The sequence below is a fragment of the Eublepharis macularius genome, chromosome 3 (assembly GCF_028583425.1).
Source record: "Eublepharis macularius isolate TG4126 chromosome 3, MPM_Emac_v1.0, whole genome shotgun sequence".
Classification (NCBI taxonomy): domain Eukaryota; kingdom Metazoa; phylum Chordata; class Lepidosauria; order Squamata; family Eublepharidae; genus Eublepharis; species Eublepharis macularius.
The window spans coordinates 178,053,034-178,069,440 of record NC_072792.1 but is presented as its reverse complement, the minus strand read 5'-3'; the positions used below and the strand labels follow the sequence as shown (position 1 = coordinate 178,069,440).

Genomic DNA, 16,407 nt, shown 5'->3' with positions numbered 1-16,407 from the left:
CTCAGACTGGCAGTAGCTCTCCAGGGTCCTGTGCAGAAGTCATTCACATCGCCTATTACCTGATCCTTTTAACTAAAGATCCTGGGGATCAAACCTGGGGCCTTCTACATGCAAAGTGGATGCTCTACTCACTGAGCCCCTCCCCTCTTTCTCTGACAGCCAAGCTACAAGAGATAAATTACACGAGGAGGAGCACGTGAAGGGAGTCTCAATGTTGGAAACTGAGTTTTAAAAGAGATCAGAAGGCTTTTTAAATTTCCCCTCTCTGCAGAGCCAGGGAGATCCTGCTCAGAAGGTTTCTTAATTTCCTCTTTGCCTCCCAAAGGCTCTGTCCGTTTCACCTCCCCTTCTAAGAGGCAAAGAGGAAATTAACGAACCCTCTGAGCAGGGATCTCCCTGGCTCTGTAGAGAGGAGAAATTAACAAAGTCTTCTAATCTCTTTTAAAACTCAGCTTCCTGGTTAACATCGCGACCCCCTTCACGTGCAACTCTTCGTGTAATTCGTCTCTTGTAGCTCAGCTCTGAGTCTAGTTAGCACGTGTATTGGAGACTTCCTAAAAACTCCTGAGACACCACCCTAGAACTCCATGTCCATCGGATGGAAACCGTGTAAATAAATAAACACCAGCATGTCAAAGTAAAGGGCACTAGTCTAGATTTCTCCCCAAAACTCTAGCTTTCTCCATGAAGGGCATTTTTTTAAATGGAAGAATGCTAAAACATCAGAACCAAATCTGAGATTTATCACCTCATGGAGAACTAGGTCTGAAAGCCACTCTATCTATCATTGCTCATACGGCTATTACCTTAAGCAGGAAGAAACCCTTTAAATTAAAGTATAGCTCTGTAGGTAAGGTAAAGGTAGTCCCCTGTGCAAGCACCGAGTCATTACTGACCCATGGAGGGATGTCGCATCACGACGTTTTCTTGGCAGACTTTTTGTTACGGGGTGGTTTGCCATTGCTTTCCCCAGTCATCTATACTTTACCCCCAGGAAACTGGGTACTCATTTTACCAACCTCGGAAGGATGGAAGGCTGAGTCAACCTTGAGCCGGCTACCTGAACCCGGCTTGTTGTGAGCAGAGCTTGGGCTGCAGTACTGCCGCTTACCACTCTGCGCCACAGGGCTCCACTACCATAGCTCAGTAGATAGCTATTATCTGTGACAGCTAAATGGAATCTCCATATTCAGTGGCAATGCGTCTCCCGAATACCAGTTGCTGGAGGAAGTAAAGGTGGGAAAGGATTCTGTCTTCACATCCTAGGGGAATGTTGTTTGCCAGAATGGCTAACAGTATGTTGGACTAGATGGACTACTGGTATGATTCAGCAAGGCTATAATTATGTCGAAAGATCCATGGGAAGAAGCAGTGCTCTCTGGTTCCCCCAGGTATGTAGAAAATCAGGTGGCAGAGGAATTCTTGCTATGGCCCTCTTACCCGAGTTTTAAGAAGAAAATCAAAAACACATTGAACGTACCTCCCCCCTACCGCCCCCGCTGTTTTTGTTCATGTCCTAATTTGGTTTTTATTTCCTTCTGAAGAAATGTTGATAACAATCGCTGTCACTTGACTCAAGCGATCGAATGAGGCAATATACTTTTTTTGAAAAATAAAGATTTAGGCTATGATCTTTTCTCCACTGCAGTCACAGCACAGATGGACGTATCGTAATTAGGGTTGCTTTCCAGAGGCTGGCATCTGGTGGGAATTCAGGAGGGCACCATCATGTTGATGGCATGATGTCATTTCGGGGGCAAATCCAGAAGCAATGGCATAACGCTGTAGGAGTCTGTGGAAATGCTACCATTTTACCATAGAGTTTCTGCTGAATCCTAGAGCGGGATGCCATCACTTTTGGGTTTGGCTAGGAAATGACATCAAATCATTGACACAACTGAGTTTTTTCCCCCACACACCGTCCCCTCAGCTTACAAGGCAGCAGAAGGGATCAGTGGGAGAGCTGGCACAGAGCCCAGCCACAAGGAACAGAATGCCTGGTTGCATTTTGGCTTTTTTATTATTAGAAAAATACAAATTATATATTACATGCAGAACTAAAACAAAATATGCAACAATAAATTATACACTACAGCCAGGGCTTTTTTTTCAGCAGGAATGCAGTGGAACAGAGTTCCGGCACCTCTTGGGACCGGTGGCCCAGCCCCCCTGATCTCCAGACAGAGAGATTTGTAAGGGGGCTGTTTTGTAAGGGGGCCTGTGTGTTTCTCCCTCATTTTCCTCTTGAGAGTTCCACCACCTCTTTTCCCAGAAAAAAAGTCCTGCCTACAGCAACCTTAGCGCACATATGCCTTGCGAAAATACTAGAAACATCTGAAATTCAAAACCTCTACCAGCTGTTATTTGGCTATGGGGAAAGTGAACACAATTTATTAAAAAATAATATTTACTTTCACCCTAAGTTAGGCCCTGATTTGTTCCTAGCCTCTCTTCAGTTTCTTCATGAAAATATATGAATGCCTATACTCCCATCTAGTGGTAAGAGACTGAATATTCCTATTTTGAAAAAATCTTTCCCATCATGGTGATAACTAAAAAATCATGGTGATAACTAGGGGTGTGCGCTTTGGGTTTCCGATTCGGGTTTCCCAAAGCAAAAGCTTAGGAAATCCCAAAGCAAAGCTTCCCAAAGCTATCTGTATCACTTTGGGAACTTTTGGGCAAAGAGCAACACTTTTCTTGCTGCTTGTAAATGGTAAGAAAAGTGTTGCTTTCAAAACGCCAGCCACTTTACAGCTGATGGGAGGGGATTCCCCTCTCATCAGCTGAAAAAGGCCTTTTAAATGCCCTCCACTTTTTTCAGCTGATGGAGGATCCCCCTCCCATCAGCTGTAAAGCAGATGACATTTGAAAGCAACACTTTTCTTGCCATTTGCAAAGAACAAGAAAAGTGATGCCTTGAGCTTCGGTGTGCTCCGTAAAGATTCCCAAATCTTTACAGCACATACTGAAGCATTTAAACACCCAAATCCTGAAGCGGTTATCCCGAAGTGTTTTCCCGCTTCGGGTAAACCCGAATATTTTTCAGGTGCACATCCCTAATGATTACCTGAAGGATACGGAACAGGCTGCAAAAATCCATGAGTGCTACACAAAGAAAGCCAAGCCATAATTCAGACTTCAGAATGCTTGGTTCTGCTGCACTGGAGAGGTTATAAGCCAAAACTAAAGCCCTGGGCACAGAAGGTCCCTGCTTTCAACAACAGCCCCGAAAAAGCCATTCGTAATTTTAAGCTGGAAATTAATTTGGCATCTCCCCGAACTGGCTGGCGTTACATCTACTCCTGTAAAGATGGGAAAACGCCCCCTGAACTGTTGCAAAACTCCTTGCCACTGCGAGAGTTCAGCCATTTGTTGAGTTGTGTCAGTACAACAGTGCAACAGCTGTTCCAGCTTTAGCAAGAGTTGGAAGAGAAAAGAAGGGGTATGTATTCACTCTTCTGCATCCCGGGAGTGGGGGGGGGCAGTAGGGGGGCAGTGACCTCAGGCAGCAAAACGTATTGAGCAGCCATGGGAAGAGTTTGAAATAACTGTCTCAACCGTTCTTCAGGTGCCTCATTTACACAAGGAGGAAGCAAAAGAGAAAAACAAAAACCTCTCTCAGTTCTCCAGCCACACCACCGACTGGTAGGTTTAAATAAAACAATTGCGACTCCTCGTTTTAGATTTCTGATACATTATGATCTCATTTTATTTATTTATACCCTGCTTCTCTCTTCAATAGAGACCCGAAGCAGCTTACAACACTGTTTCCCCCATCTCTACTTTATCTTCATAACAACCTTGTGAGATAGGTTAGGCAAAAAGAGCGCAACTGGCCCAAGGTCACCCAGCAAGCTTCCATGGCCGAGTGGGGATTCGAACCTGGGTCTCTCAGATCCTACACTGACACTCTAGCCACTACATTATTCTAGAGTCGGGCTTTCAAAGACAACCCTATTTACTGAATTCCATTCGAGTGGGAAAAGGAGGGTACCTGGAAAAAGGAATGGATTGCGGCTGTGGCTTCACTGCGTATCCTCAGGAGCGCACTCAAAGCATTGCTTCTACACCGGACGTGGGGGAATTGCCGCAGGTATTCGAGCGGGTGACGTGTTTTGTATTTCAGTGGAAATGTCTAAACTCCAAAAGAGGAGATAAGGGGATGGGAAAAGAACCACAGAGACAGATTTAAAATCAAGCACCCCAACAGCGTTCAAAGGTGGGCGGATGGTTTCATTTTATATTCGGCCGGATTCAATTTAGCCTGGAGCCCCTTCACCATCTTTAGATACATAGAATACAAGTATATGCCCTCCCTTCCAGTGAAACCTTCCATCTCCCACATATTTTCCTGGTAAAAAACGCTTTGGAGATGGCGAAAAGGTGGCTGTTCAGATTGCTATGCTATCGTTTCTATATTTATAGAGATATGGTATTTTAAACTACGGTATGTAAGTATTTTATGCTTTTAATGGTCTTAACGGCCTGAACTGTGAAATGTGTTTTTAAGCTTTGTTGTGATCCGCCCTGAGCCTGCTGATGTGGGGAGAGCTGAGTATAAATTGAATAAATTAAGTTAAATTAAATTACCATGAAAAATATTTGCTAACGAGCTCAAACTTGGTATTTATTTTTATTCTATCAAATTTATACCCCTGCCTTCCCCGCAAATGGGCTCAGGGCAGCTAACAACATATAACATACAATTAAAACCATAAACATATCTTAAAAAACCCATAAAAACAGTATTCTGACATTGTCACAATCAGCTATTGCATGTTATCGAGAACAGAGCTAGTATAAATGAAGTCAAAACCAATATTAGGTACGATGTAGCTTCAAAGACTTCCTGATAATTTTGCTGGGATGAAATCTGTGCGCTTCCTCACGCCAAAGACGTTTGTGGAGCGGAGAGCAGCTGGTAGGCTTATGGGAAAGACAGCTTTCGGGGCTTCTACTGGTGAGAAAGCTTTATTTTCCTTCAATAATAATAACATTTGATTTATATACCGCCCTTCAGAACAACTTAACGCCCACTCAGAGTGGTTTACAAAGTACGCCATTATTATCCCCACAACAGCTGAGGAAGCCTAGACAGACCAAGATTTGCCCAGAGAGAGCTTCCTCTTCACGCAACCTCAGCAGGACCTACTTCTAGCTAGCTTTGTCAGATAATAGTTACCAACTCCAGGTTGGAAAATTCCTAGAGATTCTGGAGGGGGTACTGGGATGGTGGAGTTTGGGGAGGGGAGGATTTCAGTGGGGTATAATCATCATCATCATCACCATCATCATCATCATCATCATCATACAGTGATGACATTCGATTTATATATTGCCCTTCAGGACAGCTTAATGCCCGTTCAGAGCGGTTTACAAAGAATGTTATTATTATCCCCACAATAAAACACCCTGTGAGGTGGGTGGGGCTGAAGGAGCTCTGAGAGAGCTGTGAGTAGCCCATGGTCACCCAGCTGGCTTCAAGTGGAGGAGTGGGGAATCAAACCTGGCTCTCCAGATTAGAGTCCTGCTGCTCTTAACCACTACACCAAACTGGCTAATACCACAGAGTCCACCTTCCAGAATAAGGATTTCTTAGAGTAAGTGTAAATTTGAAGATGATTTGTTGCGGGAAAAAATCAGAAGCCCTTTTAATCTATGTAGTTTGGGGGTGGTTGTTGTTGTTTCTTGGTATTATTAGTGTTATTTTTGTATGTTGGCTAGTTGACTGTTGTTCTTTTATTAGCTTTTTGTGAAATTGCAGTTTTTAGGATTGTTCTTCAATAATATAAAACTCTCAATTAAAAAAAAATAGACAGGTAGAATTCCCAGTTCCTAGCACAGTTTAGTTGTACATTTACATTTCAGAAGTAATAGACAACCCATGGATTGTCCATTTTAGGAGAATAAGCCACTGAATTCGTTGGGTACACACACCCTCTCCCACAACAGACGCTGAAGGTTTCCTGTTTTCTGAGAAGCCACAGCTTGTCATAATATCCAAATCATGCCCAGATAGCTACCTATAGATACTTCCTTGCCTAGAAATCAGTATTCTATACCAGGATGTGATTTGGAATGATAGAGCTGAATTCCGTGGATGTGTTCCACAAGCAGTGGTGCTTTCCTCCAGCGGAAGGAATCTTCTCCCGGCCCAAAAGGCCCAGAAAAACCTTCTACTACAGGAAAGTAGCTCCAGTAAGTGGGACCCAACCCCTAGTATGTAGACAAAGAACAATGCTCAAGTTTTTTATTATGGCGAATGTAGACATTACAACTAACTGTGGTTGGGAGAGAAACCAGGAAATCCTCAATATCGGAGCCAAGTATAAAAGCAAGGAGGAAAGCATTTGCAAGCGCTCCAATGATTTTGAAAGATTCGTTCTTGTACTGAGCCAACCATGGTCCCAACTGAACAGGTTTAGCGGTATTAGATTCCACTCGGTCTCCTCTGGCAAACATGAGCACTTACCAGCACATCGCAAGGTCCCACGACGCGAATGCTTTCTGCTGCCAGCTCCACGTTTTGCCCTTTGTGGGGGCTTCTGAGCAACTTCCCTTGCACTTCTACGGAACTTCCAAACGTTAGCTCCCTGCATTCACACAAGAAAGAAATCACCACATTTGCATCTTACCCTTAGCCAGAAGATTTATCCCGTTTAACCCACCCGAGAACCCCATGAGGTGGTTTAGGCCGAAAACTAAGGCCTTGCTGAGGACTACCTACTAAGTTTTGTGATTGGGCAAGGATTAGAACCCAGGACACTCTAGTCCAAAGTCAATAATGTAGGCCCTACACCTTAATGACTCTTAAGTTGCTTTTTGTTCTTCTCCCTTTCCCAAAGGCCTTAAGAAGTTCACTTAAAACACACAACTATTTTTAAAATTTATTTTACTTCATTTATACCCTGCCTTCCTCCTCAACGGGGAACCAAAGCAACTTACATTATTCTCCTCTCTTCCATTTCTTCCTCACAACAACCCTACGAGGTAGGTTTAGAAGAGGGTATGGAACTGGTCTAAGGTCTCCCTGAAAGCTCCTATGGTAGTTTTGCCAGCTTTCCCATCCAATGAGTGATTCTGCACATGTTGGATAATGCACTTCCAATCCTCTTTATAGATAATTTGGAACGGATTTTTTTGTGCGCGGAACAAAAAATCCACCTCAAACGCTTGATAAAGTGCATTGAAAGTGCATTATTCAACATCTGCGGAATCAGCAATAATGTAGAATTCGGAAGCATAATTCGGCACTTCCTCCAAAGGAAGAGGCAAACCATTGTTGAGCTTATGAGAATAGAACCTACTTCATTCTAGACTGTATCAAAAATCTGTACCAGTTTTTAAAAAACCAACAAAAATGTGGAGGAAGCAAGAAATGCTTAGGAAATGGGTGTAAAATCTAAAGGTACCACTTTCAAAAGCAGCGCAGACCTTTCAAACATTACTCTGCAGAGCTTCAGAAGCACAACAGACACTTAACAACGGAGCAGCTTTGTTATTGCAAATCCGAAGATGTTGACACTCTCTGGCATTTCTTTATTGATTGTTACAAATTTAATTTGGCTCGTAACAAATGGATTAAAATGCGTATCCAAAAATGGAGTGTTGTCGCAAAACAAGAGATCGTAGCTAAATTATTAGCGGATCCAAACGCAACTCTTGCACTTGCAAAATTTTTGACTATGGCATTTAATGGTATTATTTCTTAACGTAAAATTATGTATTTGTGTCTTTACATTGTTTGCATATTGATTTATTTTTGTCAGGGCTTTTTTTCTGGGAAAAGAGGTGGTGGAACTCAAGACCGCACCATGACATCACTTTGGGTCAGCTGGAACAAGGGGGGAATTTTTTAAAGTTTAAATTGCCCTGGGCAAAAATGGTCACATGGCCGGTGGCCCCGCCCCCTGATCTCCAGACAGAGGAGAGTTTAGATTGCCCTCCGTGCTGCTCCAACAGCACAGAGGGCAATCTAAGCTCCCCTCTGTCTCGAGATCAGGGGGTGGGACCACCAGCCATGTGACCATTTTTAAGAGGTGCCGGAACTCCATTCCACCGCGTTCCCACTGAAAAAAAGCCCTGATTTTTGTATTTCTTCAGGTTTGCTTATGACCCGTTGGTCTGTATTAATAAAAGAACTGAGAATGGAGAACAGAGAAAAGGGTTTTCAGGAGGGAAAAAAGCTCAGCACAGCATCGTAAACAGGACAACAAATGGGTACGTCTGAAATGGCAAAAAAGTCCATTAACAACCGGCAGCCAAAACTGTTTATATTGGCAGTGTGGAAGTCCCCCAAGACTGCCTAAGACCCTTGGTGCTTCAAAGTCAGACTTCTCTTTCCAGGGTCTCAGGCAGAGGTCTTCCACGTCACCTATTACCCGATCCCTTCAGCTGGAGATACTAGGGATTGAACCTGGGACCTTCTACATGCCAAGCAAATGCTCCACCACTGAGCCACGGCCCCTCCCCAGGGACAACTTGGTGCAAAAGGATGAATCAGGGCCAGTCCACACAAAACACCGATCTGTAATTTGTCAGTCTCTGACATTTTTCTGTGTCCTAAAGTGCATCTGCGGAGGCTGCAAATCAAACCGCGGAGACGGTAATTAAGAACTTTTGCATAATTGCGGAGGGGAATTTTTATCCGGAACATAATTATGTACAGTTAATGAAGCAGCTCTACAAGCCCCAGCAATCCAAGCGCCGCACAGATCTTAGTCTGGTTAAGAGACAGAAGCAACACTCAAGAGGTCTCATCAACCGGGTGAGGGGGAGAAGGGAGCGCACGGTCTCAGTTGCGCTCCTGAGTTGCACACTGCACACTGATGGGAACATTTGCAATTCTAATCACCAAAGCAAAACAGATGGGGCTTCCACCATTGAAATGCCAGCTGTGAAACAATATTGGTGTTATTGAGAGGGGACAGTCGCTTGCATTGCAACCAGAAGATCTCAGGTCGGACCTCAGGTATTGTCCCACTTTTGAGATCTCAGGAAAAGGTGTCAGAAAAGATCTTTTCCTGCCAGAGAGCACGGCGATACAACTACATAGCCCATTCCGAACGAGATGAACCAACGAGATGAAGGCCGCTTCACAAGTGCAGAAATCATTTTTCCAACTTATTAGAAAATAGCCCTTTTATGGGAACGAAAGAGAGAAAGTTGCATAGACTGCAGTATGAGAAAGTTGGAGGTAAGCAGGGATGGTGTTGCCGTTTTCCCCTTTTTGTGTTTCTCTTGTGACAAAGTATTAAGCTGCCCGTAAGCAGGTGTCAAAAGTATATGCTGCCAATGAAGTTTACTTTCCTATGAAGGAACCGACCGTGTATTAACAAGATCTGCCTCCCTACTTTGATAAACCAATGAATTTTTGCTTCTTTGTTCTGTAAAATACAAAAGATAACTGCGCCGTAACTATAGGTCTCCATTTTGGTGGAACAGCCGCAACTTAAATAAAGGGTCATAGCTTCTTTTAACCCTAGGGTTGCCAGCCTCCAGGTGGTAGCTGGAGATCTCCTGGAATGACAACTGATCTCCAGGCATCAGAGACCAGTTCCCCTGGAGAAAATGGCTGCTCTGAAGGGTGAACTCTAAGGCATTATACCCCACTGAAGCCCCTTCCCCTCCCCAAACCCTGCCCTCTCCAGGCTCCACCCCCAAATCTCCAGGAATTTCCCAGTAACAACAACAACGTTTGATTTATATACCGCCCTTCAGGATGACTTAACACCCACTCAGAGCGGTTTACAGAGTATGCCATTATTATCCCCACAACAATAATCACCCTGTGAGGTGGGTGGGGCTGAGAGAGCTCTGAGAGAGCTGTGACTGACCCAAGGTCACCCAGCTGGCTTCAAGTGGAGGAGTGGGGAATCAAATCTGGTTCCTCACATTAGAGTCCTGTGCTCTTAACCACTACACCAAACTGGCTCTCGACTTGGCAACACTATTTAACCTGGAGTGAGTGATGATTTTCCACAACATATGCCCATAGAGAATCTTATCAAATGGTGGCTTTCTATTTAAATCCAGAAGTTTGGATTGTACGAAATGCTAGGCTCATATCTTAATCTTCCCTTCTGTTATGTCACAGGGGCAGTCCTCCACTGCAGAGCATGCTCCTAGCCAGGGGTCATTTTGCAGAAAAAGAGCTGGGGGTACTCATTAGCATAACTCATTAGCATATGCCACACCCCTTGCCATCGCCGGAAGTGTGTCATTGGCATAACTGATCTGCATACGCCACACCCCCTGACATCACCTATCCTGACTGTTTGGGACCCAATCCTGACCATTCAGGGCCAAAATTGGGCCCAAAATGGCAACAAGGGGCTGAAAATGGCAAAAAGGGGCCCAAAATGGTCAGGATCGGGCGACTGCTAAGTGGGAGAGTGATCCACCACCTGTCAGAGGCCCGATCCGGGCTGTTTCGGCCCCAATCCAGGCTGAAACGGGCCCAAAATGGCCGAGAGTCAGGTGGGCAGGGCCAACTGACATGTGACCTCTTTGGAGAACTGCTGGAACTGTGTTCCTGAATGTTCCCCCTCAAAGCCCTGCTCCTAGCACACAGGGAGCTTCCACTCATGCAAGACCAACCTCTTTCAATTTGGCGTAAAATAGCTAGCGCCAGATGCTGCTGCTGCATAAGCAGAGAGCCACCTTTGCAACGGGCAAAAAAGGGCACAAACAGACATATGGCGTAGGAACCAAGCCCTAGTCTTTTTAAAAATAACAATAATAATGATTACGTTTGATTTATATACCGCCCTTCAGAACAACAACGTCCACTCGGAGCGGTTTACAAAGTGTGTTGTTATTATCCTCACGATGATCACCCTGTGAGGTAGGCGAGGCTGAGAGAGCTCTGAGAGAGCTGTGACTGACCCAAGGTCACCCAGCTGACTTCAAGCGGAGGAGTGGGGAATCAAACCTGGCTCTCCAGATTAGAGTCTTGCTGCTTTTAACCACTACACCAAACTGGCTCTTTTATATCTATACTCCTCCATGCAATCACCACCATTACTACGGGACCGTCTACGGGACTGTCTCTCCCCATATATTCCCCAGAGGACACTCCGATCAGGGGACAAACAGTTGTTGGTGGTCCCTGGCCCCAAGGAGGCCCGCTGAGCCTTGACTAGAGCCAGGGCCTTTTCGGTCCCGGGCTCCCACCTGGCGGAATGCTCTGTCTGCTGAGATCAGGGCCCGGCAGGACCTACTATCTTTTCGCCTGGCCTGCAAGACAGAGTTGTTCCGCCAGGCATACGGCTGAGGCTGGGCCTCTGCCGGCCTGGAAAAAAGGGGTGTATAAATATTAACCCTCCCTGTGAAGGCTAGTCACCATCCTGTTTTAAATGTGTTGTTTGTTATGAACATGAATTTTCATTGTATTTTTAATATGTTGTTATCCGCCCTGAACCCGCTTGCAGGGAGGGCAGAATACAAATTTGAAATAAATAATAATAAAAAAATACTATCAAGCATGAAGATGATTTCAGTGTGACACTGGCAAGGAATAGAACAGGGGTGTCCGTTGTTTTTCAGCACCTTTGGAATTCTGACACAGGGTGGTGGGCGCAATCACAAAATGGCTGCCGCAAGGGGCGGAGCCAACCACAAAACATCAAAGAGTGAGATGAAGCATAACTCTAATAGCAATTCTTCAACATTTCAGGTAGAAGGGCGGCATAACACAAGGCCTTTTTAAATAATTGTTAAAAATATTTTCTTGCACACACTGTTTACCTTCAGTCACACAGGGAAGATTCTTGAGCCATGGCGGCAGCTGCTGCCGAACCCACTTTTTAAAAAACTGCACAGACAGTCAGAAGCCCTACTGGGCAAAAGCCACACCAGGCCTCACCTACTTTCTAAAAACGCTTGGCACTCATCAGGAAGGTGTTGGCAGGCACTATGGCACCCACATGGTGGGGAACTCTGGAATACAGCTGCTCCTTGCAACCTGGCACGGGTTCAGGATCTCACATAAGCTCTGTAACATCTCATGCAAAGGGGCTTCACATATTCAGTTCGCACATGAGAGAGCCGCAGTCCCGGAGATACTGTGCTAAACTAAGCACATGTAGCAACTTTGCACCAATTGCCATACAGTTTAAACCAGTTGGCGAACCCGTGAAAAGCCACACGGAGATGCATCTTTACTTGCCATCCTCGAATCGAAATCTGGCTGTAATCAGAGAGGCAATTTCTGCCGGTCACCACCGACTACCAAAGGAAACAGCAACATGTCTCATTTGGGACCGGATGACGTTGCCCCTCAAGGTATGTATTCCGACGCGAGGAGGGAATCCCAACCTTTTGTCGTCAAGTGTCAACGCACACGTACTGGCTACAAACTTGAATGGTTTTATTTAACTTCTTCATACACATAAGGAATCTCTACTCACAATTCTTCTAAATAACGAAAGGAGAGAGTGCATCTTTCATGCATAAAGGCACTTGATGGGAGCTTTGTAGACCCAGTGAATGTGGTGAAAAAAGAGAGATGACGTGCTCCTCTCCCTGCTAAGGTGTGAATGAACAAAAGAGGAAATGGCCTTAACAAGTTCTGGCAGGCTTTGAATGCCCCAGGGACTGAACCTGTGGGGTAAGGCATTACAACTCCCAAGATGCACCTCTCTTAAAACTAAAGGCATACATTCTAGTCTGGTCCGTATTGATTAATGTAGTCAGCTTGCTGCTGGAACAGTACAGTCTGCGTTCATTCAGTTCAGCCCACCTGAGCTCCAACCTGGGATCCGCTACTACTTGGAGGCTTTCCAAAGAGGAGCCATCATTGATGTGCAGAAATAAGATTTCTTTCTGGGACCGGACGGACCGAACCCAACCCTGAAAGTGGGAAGAGAGAAACCGGAAGAGTAAGAAGGAAATGGAGTCAAACTTTGACCTTATGGGTCAAAAGGGACTGAGGTACAATCTCAACTTAAGAACATAACAAGAACTCTGCTGGATCGGACCAGTGGTTCATCTCGCCCAGCATCACACGGTGGCCAACCAGTTACTAAAGAGGGTGAACAACAGTGCAGCGAGACGGAGGCTTTCCCCTAAAGTTGCTTCGTGGCATGGGTAACAGCAAAAGGTTTTGCATGGGGCAGGAATACGCAGATCTACAAGGGGACAAATTGAGGGAGTTCTTTTAGGAAGCAGATTTTGGGGGAACAGAAACGCCCCACCTTGCCCATCTGTTGTCTCCACCCAGGAGCTGGAGGGGATAACCTTCCTTACCTCTTGGCCGCCTCTCTGGTCTTAAGAAAAGTACGTTGAGCCACGCATCCCCTATAAGACTTCCTGAACTCTCACAAGACGACTTCTTTCTAACACCAGTTGGATAGCCCTGGCAAGTTTGGTGTAGAGCCAGTTTGGTGTAGTGGTTAAGAGCACGGGACTCTAATCTGGAGAGCCGGGTTTGATTCCCCACTCCTCCACTTGAAGCCAGCTGGGTGACCTTGGGCCAGTCACAGCTCTCTCAGAGCTCTCTCAGCCCCACCCACCTCACAGGGTGATTGTTGTGGGGTAATAATAACACTTTGTAAACTGCTCTGAGTGGGCATTAAGTTGTCCTGAAGGGCGGTATATAAATCGAATGTTATTATATTATATTAAAGAGAACTCTTGCAAAAATAAAAAAAAAAGCATCTTGCGTGAGTTCAGGAACTGACATGCCGTACTACATTTAAAGAGGCTTGTGGAGAGTGGCGAGAACCAGCAGGGAAGGGGGGGGGGGAAGGTGGTTGTTGCCACTACACCAGGAAGCAAAACACCCTGAGACGTCACTGTTGTGTTATAAGCATCAAGGAGAAAACCTGGGTTTTGGAAGGTCAACTTCTCCCCAGCTATATGAAGAGGAATATCTCGGAGAAGTTACAAAGACAAGGACTTATGGAAAGTTGATGAAAGCCTAAGAAATTGTCCTACTAGGGTTGCCAGCACCAGGTTGGGAGATACCAGGAGAGGGCAGGGTTTGGGGACGGGCTAGAGTTCAGTAGGTCCAAAGCAGCTATTTTCTCCAGGGGAACTTATCTTTGGTATCTGGAGATCAGCTGATCCAGAGGAGTTATCCAAGTTAGTCTGAAATTGCAAAATAGTAGAGTCCAGTAGCACCTTTAAGACTAACCAACTTTATTGTAGCATTTGCTACAATAAGATGAAGAGAGCTGTGGTTCTCAAAAGCTTATGCTACAATAAAGTTGGTTAGTCTTAAAGGTGCAACTGGACTCTTTACTATTTTGGAGATCAATTGTAATTCTGGGAGATCTCCAGGCCACACTTGGAGGTTGACAACCACATGTCCAACTTGGTCAGAGGAACAGGTTCCATCTTGTTTTTAGTCATGAGCACCCAGATATCTTAGGGAATTCCATAAGTAGACGCTATAGCCTCTCGTTGCTTCATCTGTCCTCCAGCAGAAATTCAACTCACACTTGCTTCAACAGGCTTATCCTCCAAGAATGTGTCTAATCTTCTTTTAAAGCCATCATATCTTACAGCAGGGAATTCCACCAGTTAATCATGCATTGTGTGACCCAGCGCCTTTTTTTTCTGGCAATACCCTGAACTAGTTTGCCAACCAATTTCAAACTCGCCCTTTCTCCTGTTATCTCCCATATTCCTGATCAAAATTTAGGTTATAATTCCTGGAGAGGGGGACAGGGATACGTCCCTTGGCTTATTCAACCCCTTAAAGCATGAGGTATAGGTGCTAAATGAATCAATACATTTATGGCATTCATCGCTACAGGATACAGTGAAGGCTTACAGCTTAGTTGCTTTCGAAAAGGGGATCAGATGAACTGATGTTTGATCACTCGTCGATAACCCTCTGAATGCTAATGCTGTGGGGGAGATGCAATAAGAAGGAGAAGCTTTGCTTACAGACCTTTCAGGACAACTGACGGACCACTGTGAAACAGGATGCTGAACAAGATGGCCGGACTCAGACCCAACTGCCCTTATTTTCTTAAACTACAGCAGTGCTTTAAAAAAGAGCAGGGACGCGGCGTACTATAGGAACAACAGTTTGGGGTGGGTAGCCGTGCTGGTCTGCAGTAGAACAGCAGGATTTGAGTCCGTTGGCACCTTAGAGACCAACAAGATTTTCAGACCGTAAGCTTTCGAGAGTCACTGCTCCCTTCTTCAGACACCGTCTGAAGAAGGGAGCATTGACTCTCGAAAGCTTGCACTGAAAATCTTGTTGCCAGGGTGGCTAAAAATCAATGATTTTTTAAAAAAAATTAAAATCAGGTTTTTTTAATTTAAATTGGATTTTTAAAAAATTAAATCGGATTTTTTAAATGAATTTTTTTTGAGGAAAAATCTATCTAAAGATAGTTTTCTGTTTAAGAGACATTATAGTCCAAAGGTTATCATCATGAAATAAGGATTAGTTTCTAATTATGTAGTGTGAGGCTGTATATTCACGCAACGTTTAAATTTTTTGGTGAACGAATTCCATTAATCCGTTCACAATTTCACGCTCTTCCAGAGGTTTCTGTAAAATTATGGGGCAATTTTTCTATCTAGAAGATATTATCACAGACGCTTGGTTTTACAGTTCTCAAAACTGTGAATTTGTGTCTGCAGAGATCACATGTCTCTTCTTCACAGCAAAAAGGTTATAAAATAGACATACACAGTTGAGAAAAAGACCTTAATCCCGTTGTTCCTTTGCAAATCTTTGTACACAGAACTGACCCCTTACTTCTTAAGTGCTAAGTTTCAAAAAATTCCATGAATAGAAGATTGTTGGGAGTAGAATAGATCTGCACAAGAAGCTAAGTGTGAGGAGTCTTTATGTAGAAAACCATTTTAAATCTAGTCTTACCAACTACTGATTTAAATAGTGATTTAAATCATGATTTCAATTGACTCGATTTAAATCAAATCCACCCTGCTTGCTCGTCTCTAAGGTGCCACTGGACTCAAATCCTATATGAAGAATAGAAATCCTTTAAGCCTCCCTCTTTCCCGCTTGTTCCACCTACCTGGACTTTAATGTCGTTATCATTTGGGTTCTGGACTGCCAGCGCTTCCTGAACGCGGAGGAGCTTGGCAGCTGCAGCATGCTTAGCACGCGGAGCAGAGGAACAGTGTCGAAGCGCCAGGCGTACGCAACGCGCCCCAAACATTTTTAGTCGAGGTCTCATTGCAATGGCACGTCCTGCAGATGAAAGAGAAATGCTCAAACATCAAAGGGGCATGGCCAGTTTTTGCACAAATGCTGAAATGCCACCCCATAGTACAAACACAGAAAATATTTTTTTTAGAAATAGATTTGCTAAGATAAGTAGATAAAAACAAATTGGTCACAATAACAACTTTGTTAGCAATTGCTAGGACAGAGATGGCCAAGAAATGGAGAAATAAGAAAGGACCCTCATTACG

At 44.5% G+C, this 16,407-nt stretch overlaps 1 protein-coding gene across 1 annotated transcript in view; it reads right to left on the bottom strand.

The window, feature by feature from the left end:
* Positions 1–16,177, bottom strand: part of NARS2 (asparaginyl-tRNA synthetase 2, mitochondrial) — an 81,442-nt gene extending 65,265 nt beyond the window's left edge. Inside the window, exons 1-4 of the mRNA XM_054973892.1 lie at positions 16,008–16,177; positions 12,746–12,855; positions 6,476–6,596; positions 3,998–4,138 (exon numbers count right to left, since the gene is read on the bottom strand). Of these exons, the coding sequence (XP_054829867.1) occupies positions 3,998–4,138; positions 6,476–6,596; positions 12,746–12,855; positions 16,008–16,169 (534 nt within the window). The 5' untranslated portion in view covers positions 16,170–16,177. The remainder of the gene's footprint in view (positions 1–3,997; positions 4,139–6,475; positions 6,597–12,745; positions 12,856–16,007) is intronic.
* Positions 16,178–16,407: the final 230 nt, after the last annotated feature.